Source organism: Prinia subflava, chromosome 3, assembly GCF_021018805.1.
Source record: "Prinia subflava isolate CZ2003 ecotype Zambia chromosome 3, Cam_Psub_1.2, whole genome shotgun sequence".
Classification (NCBI taxonomy): domain Eukaryota; kingdom Metazoa; phylum Chordata; class Aves; order Passeriformes; family Cisticolidae; genus Prinia; species Prinia subflava.
This window is the reverse complement of record NC_086249.1, coordinates 91,822,381-91,840,825: the sequence shown is the minus strand read 5'-3', so window position 1 is coordinate 91,840,825 and position 18,445 is coordinate 91,822,381. Positions and strand designations below refer to the sequence as shown.

The 18,445-nt window shown below is 38.7% G+C and overlaps 1 protein-coding gene across 1 annotated transcript in view; it reads left to right on the top strand.

Moving 5' to 3' along the window:
* SCML2 (Scm polycomb group protein like 2) overlaps positions 1-18,445 on the top strand; it is a 72,398-nt gene that overhangs the window by 20,681 nt on the left and 33,272 nt on the right. Inside the window, exons 4-7 of the mRNA XM_063392908.1 lie at positions 5,239-5,309; positions 9,812-10,046; positions 14,154-14,242; positions 15,666-15,909. Of these exons, the coding sequence (XP_063248978.1) occupies positions 5,239-5,309; positions 9,812-10,046; positions 14,154-14,242; positions 15,666-15,909 (639 nt within the window). The remainder of the gene's footprint in view (positions 1-5,238; positions 5,310-9,811; positions 10,047-14,153; positions 14,243-15,665; positions 15,910-18,445) is intronic.

Genomic DNA, 18,445 nt, shown 5'->3' with positions numbered 1-18,445 from the left:
AAGGAGCTCCAGTCAAACTGGACTCAGCGTGTCTGTTTTAAATAATGTTGTCTCACATGACAGACGGAGTGCTGTAAGACATGCCCCCACCAGCAAAGTGCTTTTCATATGTGGATAAGATAACCATATTTCATGAGTCACTGGAAAATGTCACTGCCTCCTCCTGCAGTTGAGGGCAAGGTGTTGAAAAAGCTTTGTGGAGAAGCAGTGCTAAGCAGGCAAGCTTTATTCTTGCTGTGTTCTTTATTCAGTGTTCCATGTTCTTGACTTGGTCTTGTTAACCTAGTGTCTGGGAACTGAACTTCCTCATGAAATCTAGGCTCAGTTCTGTCAAACAGAGAGGAGTTTCTTGCAAGATCTACATATACATTTCTACGTATGAGATAATTTTTATCCTGTGTTGTTGCTTGTTGGTGGCAAAGGAGCAGAAAGAGCCTCTTGAAGCTACATGAAGGAAGATGCCATACAATGCTTTGGGCTAGCAACTACAAGCAAGTCTCCAGAGTTTCCAGAGAGATGTGTGATAGGAAAAGTCAGAGAGGAAATACAGGTGTGAGAAGAATGGGTTAAAAAAGAAACAGACTAAAGTGAGTAAAGAAAAACATGAGGAGGAGAAAAATTTTAACTGAAGGATCACAACATATAGAAAGAGGTACAAGGTAAAAAGCAGAGTATGAATTACTTAACACTTCAACTGCTGTATTTGCCGGAGTGTGTGAACAGAAGTCAAAAGGAAATGTCATCTTTGAAGAAGAGAGATCGTGGGATGAAGACTAGAAAAGATCCATCTCCATGTCCAAAGTCTCAGATGCTTGCCAAGGGAACCTAGGGGTGATCTGAGAAGACACGATGTGTTCCATCTGTCTAAAAGTGTTTAGGCTATGGTGATACTGTATTATATTAACCTAAACAAGCCAGGGCCTTAAGTTCTATCAATCTGCAAGTGACAACTCATAGTTTAAATCTTCAGTTAAAATTTTGTAAAACTTTTTGATTTACACTGAACTGGAGAATTACATATGATGCAAAAAGATGGGGGAGCACTTCAACAAACCGAGCAACAAAATTCACTTATTCATGGCTGCAGATACGATGCCTCCAGGGTTGCTGAGGCAGGGGATTGATGTCACGAGGAGGCTTCTTGCTCCTTTTGGAAAATTTGCAGTGACTGAGGAAGTTTCAGCATGACTGGAAAAGGTCAAATAGTATGCAGTGTCAAGGACAACGATGAGGAGCAGTGGAGGTAGATTTGCCAAGTGTGATCTGTGTATGATTGATTGTCTTTTGTGCTTAGTTATTCAGGAAACAAGGAAGAGAGCAGTGGATGTTGTTCATGTCTATTTCAGCAAGGCTTTCTGTACAATTTCTGTAGTGCCCTTTCAGCCAAACTGATGAGGTGTGGTTTGGATAGGTGGATGAAAAATTACCTGGACTGTCAGGCAGTGCAAGGTCCACCTGGGTAATGGTATTTCCTAGAGGTCAGTACTAGGGCAGATGCTGTTGTATGCCTTACTGTCAGATGGGGACGATTGGGCAGAACACACTGCCAGACCAGTTTGTGTGCAACATCTCATGGGGAGGAGTAGACAGTAGGCTGGAAGGAAGGATGCCTTAGATGGACCTGCCAGTGCTGGGGCAGTGAATGGCAGGACCCCGGTGAGGATCCGCGCAGTGGTGAATGCAGAGTCCCTCTCGGCCGCGGGCAGCCCGGGCGGGGCCCTGCAGCAGCCCGGGCGGGAAGCTGCCGGCCTGGGAAGGAATCGAGCAGGAACGGCGCTGGATCCCGGCAGGCAGCGGCTGAGAGCGGGCCCGCAGCGAGCTCTTGTGGCGGAGCACGCCAACTGCATGGGGGTCCTGCGGGCAGAGCTGCGGCAGCAGGCCGGGGGAGGGAGGTTCACTGCTCTGGGGCGTTTGGGAGGCTGTGTCCGGAGAGCTGTCCTCAGTTCGGAGCTGCACAGCGCAAGGAAGGCACCGCTGTGCTGGAGAGGGCTGGCTTGAAGTCCTGCAAGAAACTGAAGGAGCCGGAACGCAAGACAGAAGCAAAAAACTGGTACTGAAACCAGAAGAAATGGGGGTTTTTTTTAGCTAAAAGAGAAGAAAGCTTATGGGAGATGGTCATGCTGTCTTCAACTACCTGTCAGGTGGATGAAAAGAGCCACTGTGGAAGGAGAAGTGGCAAATACTGGCTGGAGCATAAGAAATTCCTCCTTGGTGAGGAAATCTTCACACTGAGTCTGACAGAACCCTAGAGGAGCAGGAGGCTGAACTAGAGACCTCCTGCGGTCCCTTCTAGCTTGAGTTACTTTGGAATTGGCAGGTTTGACAAGAAGTGACAGGGTATTGATACAGCATTGCAGAGAACATTAAGGGTCATTGACCCATGGGTCAGTGCCAGTAATGCAAGCAACTGTGACATAAACTCAGTCCCTCCATTTTTAAATTAGTCAGGCTTTTTGTCGCTGCTGCTTGTTTTGAATCACTGTTAAAGAGTTTCACTCCTATGCTGGTTATAAACTAATATTTTTTTTTCATTTACATAAAGCTCTAGTTACCGTCTGGTGTGGGTTTTGTTTTGTTCCATTTCCAGTATATGCTGGTTTGTTCTTCAGCATAAAATTTTCTTTTTCGCTCTACTTTTCACTTTCCTGGTGGGTTATAAAGTTTTGGTTGTTGCATAACGATCTTTTCTTAAGCTGTTTAATTCAGCCTGCAGATTTGAGTGTGAAGAGAAATGCGCATTAATTTATTTAGTATGAGCTAATTTTCTTAAGGATTTCTGGTTGTCAGAAGCTGCAGATTTCCAAGGTCCTTAGAATTAAAAATATGTAAAATACAATTGCTTCCTTACCTGTGCACTCTGAGAGTACAGAGAAGCTTTCCTATAGATATTTTTTCCATGTGCTTTTCTTTCTAGAGGTGCATCTGACATGTTGCAAACATACATGTGTCTCCTATTTCTATAACTGCAGTAATTAAATGATAATTAGCACCATCTCTGAGACCTTGGCTCTAATTTAATACAGTGTATCTTCACAGGTGGAGAGCTTCTAATTTTAACTCCAGGACATTTCTGCTTGATGCAAGAGCTTTTGATAGCCAGGATTTAAAGCAAAGAGATAGGCAATGTTGTTTTCCTCTTGGCTTTATCTGCAGCTGGCTGCTTGTGTTACCTTCTGTGTCTCTCTAGTAAATGTTGCCTTGAAAAAACAGAACTTTCTTTCCCTCTCTGTTTTTGATCATCCCAAAATTCACCATCCTGTTATTAAAATTGAGATAATTTGGGAAATGTTACTATATAATTTTTTTTTGGAGAAGGTGAATGACGTTTTCTCCTGCTAAATTTGATGTCATTGAAGTATCTATATTTGTACAGTCCTTAACACAATGAGGCTATGATGCGTGACTACAGCTTTTACATCATGTTAGATCTGAGACAGCTGGGACACAACTAATGTTTTCTTTTGACTAGATTTAATTACGTAGAATTAGGTATTTACTAAGGTAAACTGATTAAAAAACTTTTTTTTTTATGAGAAGGCAACCTGAAGTAGCAGCTTTATTATTAAGAGTCCAAGAAGAATTTTTATAAGATAAAAACTTGCTACCTGTTCATAATGTTTAATATTTGCACCCTCTGTAAGCTGGTATTGAAAAGAGCAACAAATCTGGAGGCTACTTTCTAGGGAAAGCTCTGAAGAGCTATTTCTGCCTCCTTGAAATACAAATATAAATATTTAAGTTAATGTATCCAGCCTTTTGTAAGTAATACAAAATCAGTGTTACTGCATAAATGTGTGAATAAAATTTTCATTCCAAAATAGATGGAATTCCAAGATGTTGTGTAGAAGTGTCTTTGCTAACAGCCTGCATATATTGCAGACCATCAAATTTATAGCTTTTGGCATTTTGCTGACTTGTTACTGACTTCTCACATAGCTAACAAGCACGTGGCTTCTGCAGTGCCCAGGACAAATGAGTGGTACACTTTTGTACCTGCTTCCCCAAAACCCAGGGCCTCAGCAGGCCGAGGGGTGGTTCCCTCTCGCTTGAGGCACTTGGTATTGTCAGCTGAGTGCTGTGCTACTGTAGGCAGACTCTGGCCTTGAGCCACCACACATCCTTCAGGGAAGCTGGATGTGAGTGCTAGAAGATGCTGCCAATTTCTGATTGTTTGCTTCTCCTCTCTCCTGAAAACTGCAGAGATGTGTTTAAGTGTCTGCCCAGCAGCGTTTTTGGAAGAATTACTGGCACACCCAGAGCAAGTTCTTCATCATCCCCCAGAATTTTGTGTTGGGCCATGTTGCTGTTGCTGAGCCGCTGGGTGGCATCACTGCATCATTTTGGGTTCATCAGTGCTTTATTCTTCAGGAACATCTGAAAGATGCCAGCTGCTCAAACAAGAAAAAAAAGCAAAAGGGCTCACTTCTAATTTAGTAACAAAATTATTAGCTGTGCCATCTTAGCTTTTCTCTTACACGTTATATTAAAATAATTATTATACTTGCTTATATCTTTGATGTTGATTCTTCATATTTTTCCATTCATGCAAAACTGATAACGCTAATTAATGCAGAATCCCCTTGCCATACTCATAAACAATGACACTATTAACACTGGAAAAACTACCATGATTTTGTTTTCTTGACATTGCCATAATATTTACCTATGTGTTCTACAAAATGAAACCTTTATGTGACTTCAGATAAAAAGAGACAAAGATGCAGTTGGAAGGCTATGCTGATCTTTTTGCTTTCTAGTGGATAATATTCATAACATATATTTTAAACAGTATGCACATGTCTATGTTTTTCAGTGTATATATCTCAGTACTCATGAGGTTATCATATCAACCCTGCTGTTAGGGGAACTAAGATACAGCAAGGCTAATGTGATTATATGAGGATGCTTGGGAGATCCTTAGGCAGAGAATTGAATCTAGATATTCTGACTTGGATCAGTTTGCATGTGGAGCACAAAAAAAATTTGAAGGAAGGTTTATATTAATTTTGCCTATTGTGTGTTCACCCCTGTAAATTAACATTACTCTTGAAGCTCCTTCAAGGTCTGGATGTATTTCAGAGGTGGAGTTTCCATTTGAGAATGATTATGCTCTTGAAAAAAATGTATTCTACAAGATAGTTGGGTTTTCTGTCCTTCTCTTTCTTCAAATTCTCATTTAATTTAAGTTCCCTTTTAAGAAACTGTGTATATGGTCTTTTTTGTTCTTGTGTCTTCCAGAAAAGTTTAATTGGGATGATTATCTGAAAGAGACCGAATCAGTAGCTGCCCCTCTGCATTGTTTCAGACAGGTATGCTAGATATCGTTTTGCAAGTGTGTGTGTGTGTATGCCTGTTACACGGTGATCCTAGAAAAACTTTCATATTTAGACTGCTTGCAGACTTCCCATTTGACTTCTTTTGATCTGTAGTTATCAGTAGCTTACAGTTTTGGCAGTTACTAGCTACAGAAGTTTTTCCATTCTTGGTTTCTGCCTCAAGCCAAATTTTGAGGGTTTTATTAAAATTGTATCTTTGAACTCTGTTTTCCTTAAAAGAAAAAGAAAGACTAGCTAATGAAAACAGATAGCCCTGTCAGTGTTCAAAAATGGTTTCTATTTTTTTCAATGATCTTAGTGCTACCATGATTTTAGTGAGAATTAAAAATTTGGCTGATTATCAGAGGAGTCTTTCCTCTGCCCCATTTTTGAAAGATTTCCTTTAATTCTGTCTAGCTATGTGTGTGCGTAGAATTTAGTCACCACTTTTTTTCCTGGATCTCTAATATGTTTAATTTTATCTCTTTCTGAACAGAATACTTTCTACTTAGGGGTAACAGATACTAAAATTAAAAAAAAAATCAAGTGGAATATTTGGGAATACAGAGGAAATACTGGATTTATAATGAAGGGTGTTTAACGTACTATTTTGTATTACACCATACCCTAGAAGTTTGATCCCCTCTACCTGATGGTGAGGTTGATGCCTTAAGAGGCTACCTAGAACAGAGGTTAGACAGTGTTAAATAAATAAAGTAGGTATTTATTAAAAAGACCTTCAAAGGATACACCTTGGAAAGAGCATGGCCGAGGCTACACTCAAGATGGACAACGGGGCATGAGTTTTCACACTTTTATAAGTTTTGGTCTATTTACATATTGGGGTTAATTGTCCAGTTACAGCTTCAGGTTATGAAGTCCCATCTTCTCAGGTTGCTCTCCTCAATTCCCTGTTGTTTACACTTTTGGGCCTGAAGCTGCAGTGGTGTCCTTGGTTCTCAGGCTGGAAAAGGATTGTTTTGTCTAACTAAACTGTGAAGAGAACTTGCTAACACTTTATATGAAGTTCAGAGTTATATAGTAATACAGTACAGAATCTGGAAAATATGAAAGGTAAAACTTAAAACATCATGGTATGTATTTGTAGATGCAGTTTAAATCTACCATCTTGTGTAAGCTAATGACCTCCAGTTATTCACCCCTTGGAGACTGAGTCAATCTCTTTAGGCATCTTTCTCTCTGTTTTCCCAAGCTGAGCTGTGTTTTGTCTGTGTAAAGGTAAATAGGATTCATTTTGGTCTGTGTGCCCTGACTGTGTTAGGAAGATAGCAGCTAGGGAATTGGATTGTTCAGGTTCATAAAAGTGTAATAGGTGTGACAAGCAGTGCATGTCTAGTTCAGTGGCTTGGTCATGTTCTGAAATTGTTTTCTGGGGTCTGTTGGTGGTCTGACTGTACTGTAAATGATCCTGATCTCCAGTGAGGGCCCAAATAAAAAGCAGCACGAATTGAGTAGTGAGAAGGAGAGGAACCATCACTCAGTGACTGAAGCAGCTGCAGGAATAGAGACTAAGGAGAGAGAAACACAGGTGGTAGCATTTCCTCCTGCTAGATCTTGAATCTCAGCTTGCTGTTTGCAGATGAAGATAAAGGGCAAAGAGCCCCTCACATGCTGCGTTCAGTGCGAGGTGGCTGAAAACGTTGGTGTCCAGAGCTCTGAGTGGGACTCCAGAAATTAATTTCACAGTATGTGTTTTTCACAAGGCAGACACCTCAAACTCCTCCTGGGTAAAGGCAGAGGGTGGTATATTTTCCCTGGATCTTTCTGAGGTTAATGCCATACTCAGAGACCATAAACCACATGACCAGAGTGTATGCTCCCAAGGAATATAACTACTGCAGAAAGCTGCTCGAAAGCCTTTCCATGTGGCCTTTCTTGCATCTTCCTCTTCCCTAGTAATGCTCAGGAAGTCTGAACTGAGCAACCAAATAATGCCCTGAATAGAGGTGCTTAGGTGACATGTGTTGATGAAGATAAATCCAAGTGACCTGGATTGCTTAAGGACTGTGTGAGTTGGAAAGGAGAGCTTTAATTTATGTGCATAGCAAATTTCAAAACAATTTGCATATGCAGATATTCAGTTTTTCCAGGAGTCAACCTTTAAGTAGAAATTGATATGCAATGGTGATAAGTGCAGAGCTAGATCCTCTCACTACATAATGTTTGCAGATTTTAGAACCTAAAGTGCTTGTTCTTTGTGTAGGACTAATTTGACTTTTATTGGGTTACACATGAATTGTACATGTCATTATTACTCTGTGAAATGCAAAGAAATACACTGCTGTGCCCAGCCAAAAAACTAAAGAGCAGAGAGAAACTTAATTTGACAATTACATCCAGAATTTGTCACCTGTGGGAATTTTAAAAGTTTAAATTCTGCAGTAATTAAAAATTACCTGGGGAACAATAAATTAAAGCCTTTACTATAAATTAAGATGCAGCTAATGGAAATTGATTAAAATATTTATCTTAATTTAGATACTTTAATTTAGAAGGTATTTTATTTGTTGCTTTGTTTTTAATAACTACTTAAAATTTCAATGCACTTCATATTACTTTTTCTTGCCCTAAAACACTTTCCCAAGCAATTGAAAATTTTAAATGTGAAAGCTCAGTCCCTTGTGGTTTGAGCAGAACTTAAAGCAAGGCTGTTACTTAGCAAGGTTTTGTTGTTTTATTTAAAGACAAACTAGTGTGGAGGACTTACCGTTTTAGTAGAATGCCTTGAGTTGTTGGTATTTCAACTAGCTCACCTTTTCCACAAACAAAGAAACAAACTCCCCAATTTCTCAAATTCTGTTGCTTTTCCTGGTTGTACAAAATAACAGCTTGACAAGCAATATCCTGAAATTGAATTGCCCTTTAAATTTAATATGCTTGGGCTCCCTTTTCAGCCAGCCTGCTGTCTGAGTGCAGCAGTAGCAGATGCTCACTGAATTTTGCTCGCCTCTTCGGCTTTTGGGCTCAGGCTCCTCCAGGGCTCCTGCTGTTGATCTAGGGTGTGTTGTAAATAGTGCACCTGCATAATACAGCAAGTAGAGCAGGATTTATTTTAAACATTTAAATGTGATGGAGAAAAATTATCACTGACACTTGTTGCAGGAGCAGATTTCTTCTGTCTTTTCCTGTATCCACAGACAGGTGAGTGCACTTTGCCAGCTGTGGGATCCCCACCTGACCTGGTCAGGCAGGCACAAAGGGACACAGGAGTCCTTTGGGTGTGAATGCCCATGGTTTGGGGTATTCTAACGTGCCTCCTGTGTTAGAAGTCACACTCTCTTAGTCTGGGTGGGGTAGCTACTGGGTTTAAATGTCATGGGGAAGGCTGCTTACAGTTCTGGGTGTCTGTATTCAAAACCAGCTTTGTACTGAAGAGTTGCACAAAAAGAGTTTCCAGAGTGAAAGGAGAATAGTCATCATCTCCTAAGAGAAATTTCTGTGCTTATTTACACTGTTGAAAGGGTACTGAGAAAGGGTCAGTTGTAGCTTTTGGTTGTATTTGCTAAGGTCCAAAAATAAATTAAATTATAATGTTGGCCAAAAATTCCATCAATAAAATTTAGGCTGGAAATGATGAGACAAGTAAAGAGAATAGTGAGAGCCATTCTATCCCTGTTAGTGTTAATACAAAGTTTTGAACATCAGTAGGTGAAGTCATTGTCTGCAGTGTGACAGAAGGCAAGTAATCAGACTGCAATCCAGGCAATCTCTGCTCATAAGGTGTTGATACATGACTAAAAAAAATCCCCCACTTTTGTTCATCTTTAGCGTTACTAAAAGTTCTGCCGAAAGACCAAATTGCATTTGTCACTTTCTTTTCTCTGTGCTAATTAAATTGGCATTGTATTGTATGTTTTGATTATATTCAATTCTCTGCAAATAAGAACAAGCTACGGTTTTTGTCTTAGCACAGAAGTTTTATACAACTTTGGGACTGTTTCCTTCCTTTAAAATGTTAACACTACCTCTTTTTACTGTTTTCTTTCTTTGTAATGTAAGGATTTTTTGGGTCCAAAAAGAGAAGGGTCCAAATTTTATTTAGATTTCCAAAGTATTGGTGTAATGAGGATAATTATTTCTTTTGAATTGGAAGCTAATAAACCTTGTGGTTGGGATTTTTTTTGGATGTGTGTGTTGGTTTGTGTTTTGGTTTTTTGGTTTCTTTTCGTTGCATGTCATGTTTCCTAATGTCCTTGTATTCCATTCACGACACTCTTATGTTCATGTCTTCATGAGGATTCCCCTGTTACCTTTCTTAGCATCCTTATCTTTTTAGAAATCAGGTATGCTTATGGAGTTGGTAGGTTATCCAGTTGCCTTTTCTGACTTGCTGCTTGACACTCAAAGTTTAAAAGCTTCTTCATATTTATCACACTTACGATAAATTTGGAGGAAATAAAGCTGTATGTTGAGCTGGCTGGTAAATTTAGCAATATTAACAACAATAAGAAAAAGTCTTCTACCTTTTATCACAGTCTAGAATTCCGCCTACGAACGATTTCAAAGTTGGTATGAAACTGGAAGCGCACGATCCTCGCAACGTGACCTCAGTTTGTATAGCTACAGTCATTGGAATCACTGGAGCCAGGCTCAGGCTGCGGCTGGATGGGAGTGACAACAAAAATGATTTCTGGAGGCTTGTGGATTCCTCGGACATACAGCCCATCGGGACCTGTGAAAAGAAAGGGGGCATGCTCCAGCCTCCTCTTGGTAAGTTACAGAGCTGCTGAACAAATGTGTGTGGAGTATTGCTTTCAGGAAGTCAAATTTACCTTTTTGTCTTGGCAAATTTAATGGCATGAACATTTCACCAAACCAGTATTTAACTGAAAAAGAGGTAAGTAAACTAACTCTGGCTAAGTGAATTGTGGCTTTTTCTTACTTTTTCATTCTTCTGACATAAGAATGAGCAACAGTTTTGGTGGGTTTGTTTTTGTTTTTGTGGTGGGTTTTTTTGTGTGTTTTTTGTTTTGTTTTGTGTGGGGTTTTTTAAATTTTTTGTTTGTTTGTTTTGTTTTTTTGTGTGCATGTGGTTTTTGTTTGTTTGTTTGTTTTGTTGGGTTTTTGTTTGTTTTGGGTTTTGTTTGTTTGTTTTGTTTTTAAAATAGGCCCTTAATATTAAATGTGCCCATTCTGTAAATGTTCCCTCACACACAGCATGCCTTATATGTGTGTATACTGTGTTTTGTTGCATGATGCCATGCATGCTCCTGTTGGGAGCCCTTGGAATGTGCTGGAGAAAGCCCAAGTTGCCTCTTCCCCCTTCACCATTGCATCCGAGCAGCCCTCACAAGAGGGCACTGGCTGCTGCAGGCCTGGGAAGCCTCAGCAGGGCTGCTGCAGGCACGCCCCTGCAGGGCAGTCAGGGTGTTTCCTTGGGCACCGAGCAAATTGTTTTCTAGGACAGGCAGCATAAGGTGGGTTAGTGCAGAGCTGCAGCATTCTGCTCTGAGTTTTTTCTCTGGGGTAGTAAAAGCAGCACTCCAGAGCTCTAGCAAACTGCAGGCTTAGACTGCATGATACTCTCCTTGCCTCAAATCAACATATGTTCAGGAATGTCAAATCAGTTTTTCATGGCTGGTTTGTGAGCACAACAAATGCTTGTGAACAAGGTATAGCTTTCTTATGCTTAGAAATACCATGCAGAACTTTTTTTGCCTTCCACGAGAAGTATGAGTTGACAGAATTCTGTCTCCTTAAACTGAGAAATAATGCCTGGGTTTAGTCTTATGGAGGAAGTTTATTAAACAGGGAATTCTACAAAGCAATTCCTTGTTACCTGGAGAATAGTCAGAGGTAACTTTGACTAAACTGCTAAGTCAAATGTGACATTGCCATTCTTTGCTGTGATTAACCTGTATATTTAGATCTGCATTCTTGTATTGTATTTGTCAATAGCTTAAAATTCTATGCATGGAAATATTTAAAGATTTCACAATGATCTGCAAATAGTTCTGCTTTTAAAAAGGGGAAGAATAATGATCAAAATTTACCTGAACACTTTCTCTCCTGTGTTATCTTATGATCTTCTATAATTTTTAGAAGATGCAAGAAACAATAAAAATAATACTGTAAAATAATAAAAAACCTCCCTGTATACAGAAATTGGTTGCTGCTGCTTTTCCGTCTTATGGTTGTGAACCTACTTCTGGTTTGGTGCCCTTAGTAATTCTTGTTGGAGGTTTAGTGAGGTTAGGTATGTTTCTCTCAGTAGCCTCTCAAAAAGCTTGTCATCCTGCTTGGGATGCAACTTCCAGTTTTTCTGTTTGAAAGAGGCAGTGAAAAGCATAATTTCACTACAGTGTGAATCTTGATTTGCTTGTAGAGAGATAGACACAGGAACAATTGACATAACCATTAAGACACTTCACATAGGTTATAAGGGTAGATTTTTGTGCTGTTTTGCTCCTTCAGAAACACAAGAAAAGCAATGCAAACAGGGTGCCACTGTAGGAAAATACTGCTTACAAATAGATACAGTTCGAGCCCGGAGGGGCATTTTTTCCCTTCTTTCCAATGGATATATAGAGGTTTTGAATAAAAACACTGGAAATTTCTGACATCAGGGAAAAAGTTTCTTTTTTTTCCTTTTTTCCAAGAAGTATCTCAGTTTAACGTCTGTGAAGTTCTTGCTATAACGTTCTAGAGTGAATGAAGTGATACCAGTATAAAAACTGGAAGAGTTCACCGGTTCCTTCAGTTGCATACTTGTACAGTGTTAAAAATATGGCTTCAGGAGCACAGCAGTTTTTAAAATGCTTTTCTAAGCCAGAGGGAAGAGTAAACAACTCTGGTTATGTGTGATGGGGGCAGTTGATTTGTTAAGAGGAGAAACTTTCCATGACCATCAGTAGAGAGGTTGATGCCTTCTCCTCAGATAGTGTTTCTTACTCTTTTGTGGTCAGGCTGCCTGCAGTGCACACCTAACAAGCAGCTGTTTCTCTGCACCCAGGCTTGTAAGTTTACCTGTCCTCTGAATTGCTGATTATTAGAAAAGAATGTGAGTGCCACTATTTTGGCCCTCCTGCTCTAGATTTTTCTAGAGATAGGCTGAATTCCAGCAATCAAACATTCTGGCATACCTAGATAAATTTTTGAAAAAGCCTTTTTGGCAGTTTTACAGCATCCTGTTCCTGGGTAAAGCTGGGAGCTAATTGAGTGTATAATTACCTCCTGTTAGACATTTAACCATTTTTTTTTTCCTTAGTAGTAGGGAACCTTCTGGATACTAATGTTCCACTTCTATCATAATAACTAACTAAAATTGTCCCTCCTACCTGATTTTTACATGGCTTTAATTATGCATGTTGCATAAGAGTTTTGAGAAAGTGATTATTGCAGCAAAGTGTTCGTGTTCCAGCCTTTGTTTTCCATAGGTGAGCTTTTTGTTGTTGAGAACTTAATGTTCTGAGCAAATTATGTTGCAAATAGCATTTTCTCTGGTTTTGCCAGGACAACTTAAAGGCTGAATGAAGTTAATTGAAATTGTTGTTTAGTTGTCACTCTTCTGTCTTGCTTGTATATCTTTTCTGAGCTACCTAGTTGGGAGTATTGTGTTTCAGTAACCACACGTGTTCAGGTTTTATAAAGACTCTGGTCTGAAACCAGGCCTGACATTCAACTGAGTGGTCCCCGAATTATGACACCACTTATCACATAGGAGCTCTGCATTCATTTAGGCATTGCATAGATAGTTCTGGCTTGAAAACTGTTTATTCTACTGAAGATAGCTTAAAGCTAAAGAACCACTATAGCATATAATCGAATTTTAGATGAGTAAATTATTGAAGTGATCAAGAATTGCAGATATGTTCCACCTTTCTAGTTACACATTTTTAAGACAATTGTTAAAGATCTGTTATGAGGGAACTCATGAGCTTTTGGCAGATTATGGTACTATTTGCTTTGTGGAAAAGATTCCAATTTTCTGTTTTATGTCTGTTTCTCTGCAGAACTGTTCCAGACATCTAACTGCTAAAGAAGCAGAAAAAAATGTCCACTATGTCTATTATCTTACTCATTACTTTACAACATTAATTTGGAAAGCAAAGAAAGCAAAAGGATTTTTTGTTTGGTTTGTTTTATCTTTTAACTGGAAAGTGGTTTATTGTGAGGGAAGATTATCTTGAATAAGAAGGTTTTCAGCCAAACCTTTGTTCTGTTTGGATGAGGTAGTTCATCTAAACAAATTTGATTGTTTACGATTTTTATTCACTTGTTAATGAAGAATAATAAAATAGACCGTCAGGTTTATGTTTTTCAGTATGATACATGATTTATTAAAATTACTTATTTTTGTTCACTCTTGGGTATTCTTTGTTTTTATGGCTATTTATGTATTTATTTTAATGAGGGAGGGAGAAATACCAATTGCTCTTGTTTTTTGTCTGTGGTTTGGTGAAAGAATAATAAGATTCTCAAAAATAAAATAGTATCTTCTTAATAAATGAGCTAGAACCTGAAGGGAAAGCTAGGCCCTTGTGCCAGGGATGTTCCACTGCACCAGAGACTGTGTGGGAGAACCTAATGGTCTCCTGTCCTAGTACCTAGTGCATGTCATTAAATCCTAGAAATTAATCTGTAATACCTGATGTTATGCTGAGTGATTTTGTGGGCAAGTCACTCAGAATGGAAATGAATCACACAGCTTTCTGCAGCTACAGCGATCATGTCATTTCTTCTTAGCTGCTTCTATTTTGGCCAAGTCTGAAATAGAGGGAATGAGGCATTAGTGAAGCAGACTTTGTAAACCTTTTCTCCTATTGTATTTTACAAACTGAATGTGGGGCCCTTTGTTTGGATTTTGTTTGTCCTCAGGGTTCCAGATGAATGCATCCTCTTGGCCAATGTTTCTCTTAAAAACTCTCAATGGAGCTGAAATGGCACCTGCAGCATTCTTCAAGAAGGTAAGAGGAAAGGCATTTCTAGTAAACAACTTCCTATCAATTGGTCCATGGCTACATTTTTAATGAGGATGCTAAGATATTACCCTGTTATCTGCAGCAAAGACAGGGAAGGCAAGACTGTTATTTAAAATGACTTTGAACTGGATTGACAAGCTGTGGAACTAGACAGAAAGGAATCTGCTTGTAGCCTATAGAGAGGGCCATTTCCTGAGTTGAGATTTCAAAGTATGGTTTGAAATTTTTATTTAGAAAAATAGTGCTTGCTCATTTTTGTCTCATGGATTTTAGATAAAATGCATATCACATTTCTTAACAGCACTGTAGTAATGTGAACGTGCACAGGAGTAAAAAAAAACCATTAATAGGGAATGAGACCCATTGGAATACCATAGGGCTTGGAAAGGTTTTGTTAAACATTTTCATTGGGCACACACTCATCATTTAAAATGTAGTGTGAAGTAGATAAAAATAGTAGAAAAAGCCTTTTGGTTTTTAAAACATGACTCTTGAGTAAGTTACTGTGAAATATGGAAAATTATATAAAAATAACCAATGTTAAAATGAATTGGTTCAATTTTTTGTTGAGGTGATAAAACCCTGTTGTCATACAGAGTGTGTTCTTTTTGGAGTGATACTGATAAGTATGTCAGCAAATCAAACAGTTGGATTCAGGCCTGCAATCACATCACTTGGTGTTAACTTCATATAATATAATTTTTTTTAGATAAGATAATAAAAATTTTCTGAGGCGTGATGAACCACGCTTCTCTGTGCTAGCCTGCAGCACATCTGAGATGGGCTTGGATAATAAGGTTCTTGAGGCTGAGGTGTAATTTGTGTTCTGTCAGATCAACTCCTGCTGTGGAGGTACCCTTATGCCAGTCACATTCCCTTGATTTTTGTTTTTCTTTTGTCCACTTGGAATTGGTCTAAGGCCAGCTGAGTTAACAGAGGCCTATAAATAATGTCCAATGCTAATGAATTTTTCATGGATTAATTGAGAGGTAAAGCTTTTACTAGACAGTTATCAGTCCCCAGAAATATCCATGCTCTGCAAACCTCTTCTTTATTAGCATGTAATAATTTCATTTTAGTGTCTTGGCTGTCTTGCTGCCCAGACATAATCTATTGGTTGCAACCTATTGCTTATGTAAATACTTTTATCAGGGTCTTTCTGTCATGGAGAATTTTGCTAATTATCCCAGCTGTGTTTGGGGGAATAGGATAAAGATTTTTTTAGTGCAGAAGAACAAAGGCAAATTTGAAATACGAATAAGTTTCTTTGAATGTGTTCTATAACTTCTTGAGAGTAGTGACTGTAAGAAGTAAGACTGTTGAGGAAAAATAAAGGGCTGTTATTTAGTTTTGTTTTTTTTCAAGAGGTCATAGAAATACGAATATTCTACCACGCTTATTTTTGCAGGAACCACCAAAACCTGTGCCAAACTGCTTTAAAGTTGGAATGAAACTTGAAGCTATAGATAGAAAGAACCCATACCTAATCTGCCCAGCAACCATTGGAGATGTTAAAGGAGATGAAGTTTTTGTTACATTTGATGGTTGGAGAGGAGCGTTTGACTATTGGTGCAGGTGTGATTCTCGAGATATTTTCCCAGTCGGATGGTGTAGCTTGACAGGAGATACATTACAACCACCAGGGAACAATGGTAAGATGACTAATAATATTGCTTAATTGTTTTTCTCCTCAATTACAGCAGAATTTTAAAAACCAGCTGGCTATATGCAGATAAGACTGAAGATTTGATTTGTGAGTAGCAGACGAGGATGAAATGTTAAATTTTCTTTATGTCGCTTAAAGCTAATAGAAATTGCTGGGAAACAATTTTTGCCTGTTCATAGTATCTCTGGGAACATGTTTTATTTAATACTGTTAGGAGGACTTCTGATGATTTCTAATTTTGTGTGCTTGTAAGGAATCTTGAACTAGATTTGCTGTTTGTATTATTGATAGATACATGCTCCTCTTTAGTGATACTAATATATTGGCTGCTGTAGCACTTCATGTTATGCTAACTGCTAAGTAAAGTAGTTTTTGCTTCTGTGATGATTGCAGGTCTAAACGATACATTTAGTGTTTCTTCTTTCATACTCAAAATTCTGTCTTGCAGCTGCCTATTCTGAATGCTTTGTCATCCTCTTGCCTTTAGGATATTTGTTCATCAGGTGATAGTGTGTCATTAACTAATGGCCACTTGATAATGAGCAACTCTACCTTAGAAAGAAGGGAAATAGCACAAAAGGCGATATCCCTCAATGTAATCCCTTTGCTACTCTGGGGATTCAGATTGTCGTCAGGTTTCTGTAGTGTAAGGCTTTCCTGTCAAACTGTGAGTTTCTCTATCCTCACCCCATAAAAGTTTGTCAGAGGTTTTGGAGGAGAAGAATCATATATTTTTTTTTTATTAACTAGAATAATTTGTTCTCAGAGATTTCACAACTGGTGTTAGGTAGTAAGGAACAAGTAGATTGGTGTCACAGAATTCTCAGTGGAAGTAGGAAAGGAACAGAGAAGCAAGAAGGCAAGAAATCACTAATGTTTCCTGGCTTTTCCATCCCCATTGTCTTTCTCAGTCTATTGCTAGCAGATCAAGTTCTTTATGGAAAATCTAATTGGAATTAGTTAAGGGTAGTTCTGCATCCTTCCCTCACCTGCCTCTGTGAAGTTGCTGCCAGGGGTCATAGTACCTGGAATCGAGTTTAGTCCATTCTGGCAGATTTCAGCAAAGGAGGAACTGTGTGTGTAGCTGTACTGTCCAAAATGATCTGCTGGTACAAACCTAAGTGAGAGGGAAGGGGAAAGTCAGGTGAGGACAATGTACACTTGATCAGAAGTCATGTAATAGGTACAACACTGACCTTCGTCTAAATGTTTCTCTGCTCCCAATTGCTAGGGTCTTCCTCAGCTTGTTCAGAAGGTTGACCTTGTCTTATGAGGATCTTGTCTTAGGAGATCATGAATGAGATGTGTTATTATGCTTAAGTTAATTATTTCTTTACTGTGGGGGTGGCTGTGCACTGGAACAGATTGCCCAGAGAAGTTGTGGACTGTCTCTCACTGGAGATACTCCAGAGCTGTCTGGACACAACCCTGTGTGCTCTGGTATGACCCTGTTTGAGCAGGGAGGTTGGACCAGATGATCCACTGTGATCCCTTCCAACCTGACCCATTCTGTGATACACAAGAGGGGCTGTGTAAATAAGTGGCATAGAAGTTTTAAAACAGATTTTTGTGACAGTTTAGATTATTGAGTCCAATTTCATCTTCTGTAAAGAATATTATTAAAATATTTAGTCTACTCTAATTTCACTGCTGGAAAGCCAGTGATATTTAGAGGTAAGGCATCCAGAATTTTTTCTTGTCTGATTAGTGCTTGATAGAACTTAAAGTTGTTTGACAATAAGTAAAGATCATTATGTAATCCAGTTCTTCAGGTAATAAACCAAACAAAATTCAGACTTGAAATACCTATCCAGGTAGGATACTATTGCTTTGTAATGAGAAACAAAAACACTCCAGGCATTAATAAAATCTGAAGCAAGGTTCTTACAGACTTGTAGTTAAAACTGAGAATTTTGGACATTTAATAGAAACTGAGTGCAGAGGTGCAGGCTGGAGTTTTTTATTCCCAAAGTGAGCCCAAAGTTAACTGCAGTTTTATTGAAACTGTGTATTCATTTTTCCCCATTCTGAGCATAAATAATGTGTTAGTTCTATTTTGCTTTGTGTTGTTATTTTTATTTATTTTATATTTTGTTTGTGTGTGTCATACACACTTGTTGAATTTACATAGCTGGATGAAATACTTTTTTGCTCTCAGATTAGGTTTTTCACTGTTACTTGATTGCTGTTGAGCCATTGAAGAAGTGGAATGACAGTCCTTTGTTAAGGTGTAAATAATAGCTTCAAGAAGACTATAATCAAGTAGTTTCAATTCAGAAATATGATGGTGTTGTCAGGATTCTTCATTATGTTATTGCATTAACATTGACTAACATCACATTATGTCACACTAACATATCCTGTTAAGGGAGAAAATATGACAGGTACTACATTGCAGGGATTTGCTTGGAGTATTGAAGTATTACTCTGGTCTGGACCTTTTTCCTGCTGGTTACTTCAGTATTTCTGGCTTGAATTTCTGGAACAGAAAGTGAAAATAATTGACTTAAGAATGGCTTGAA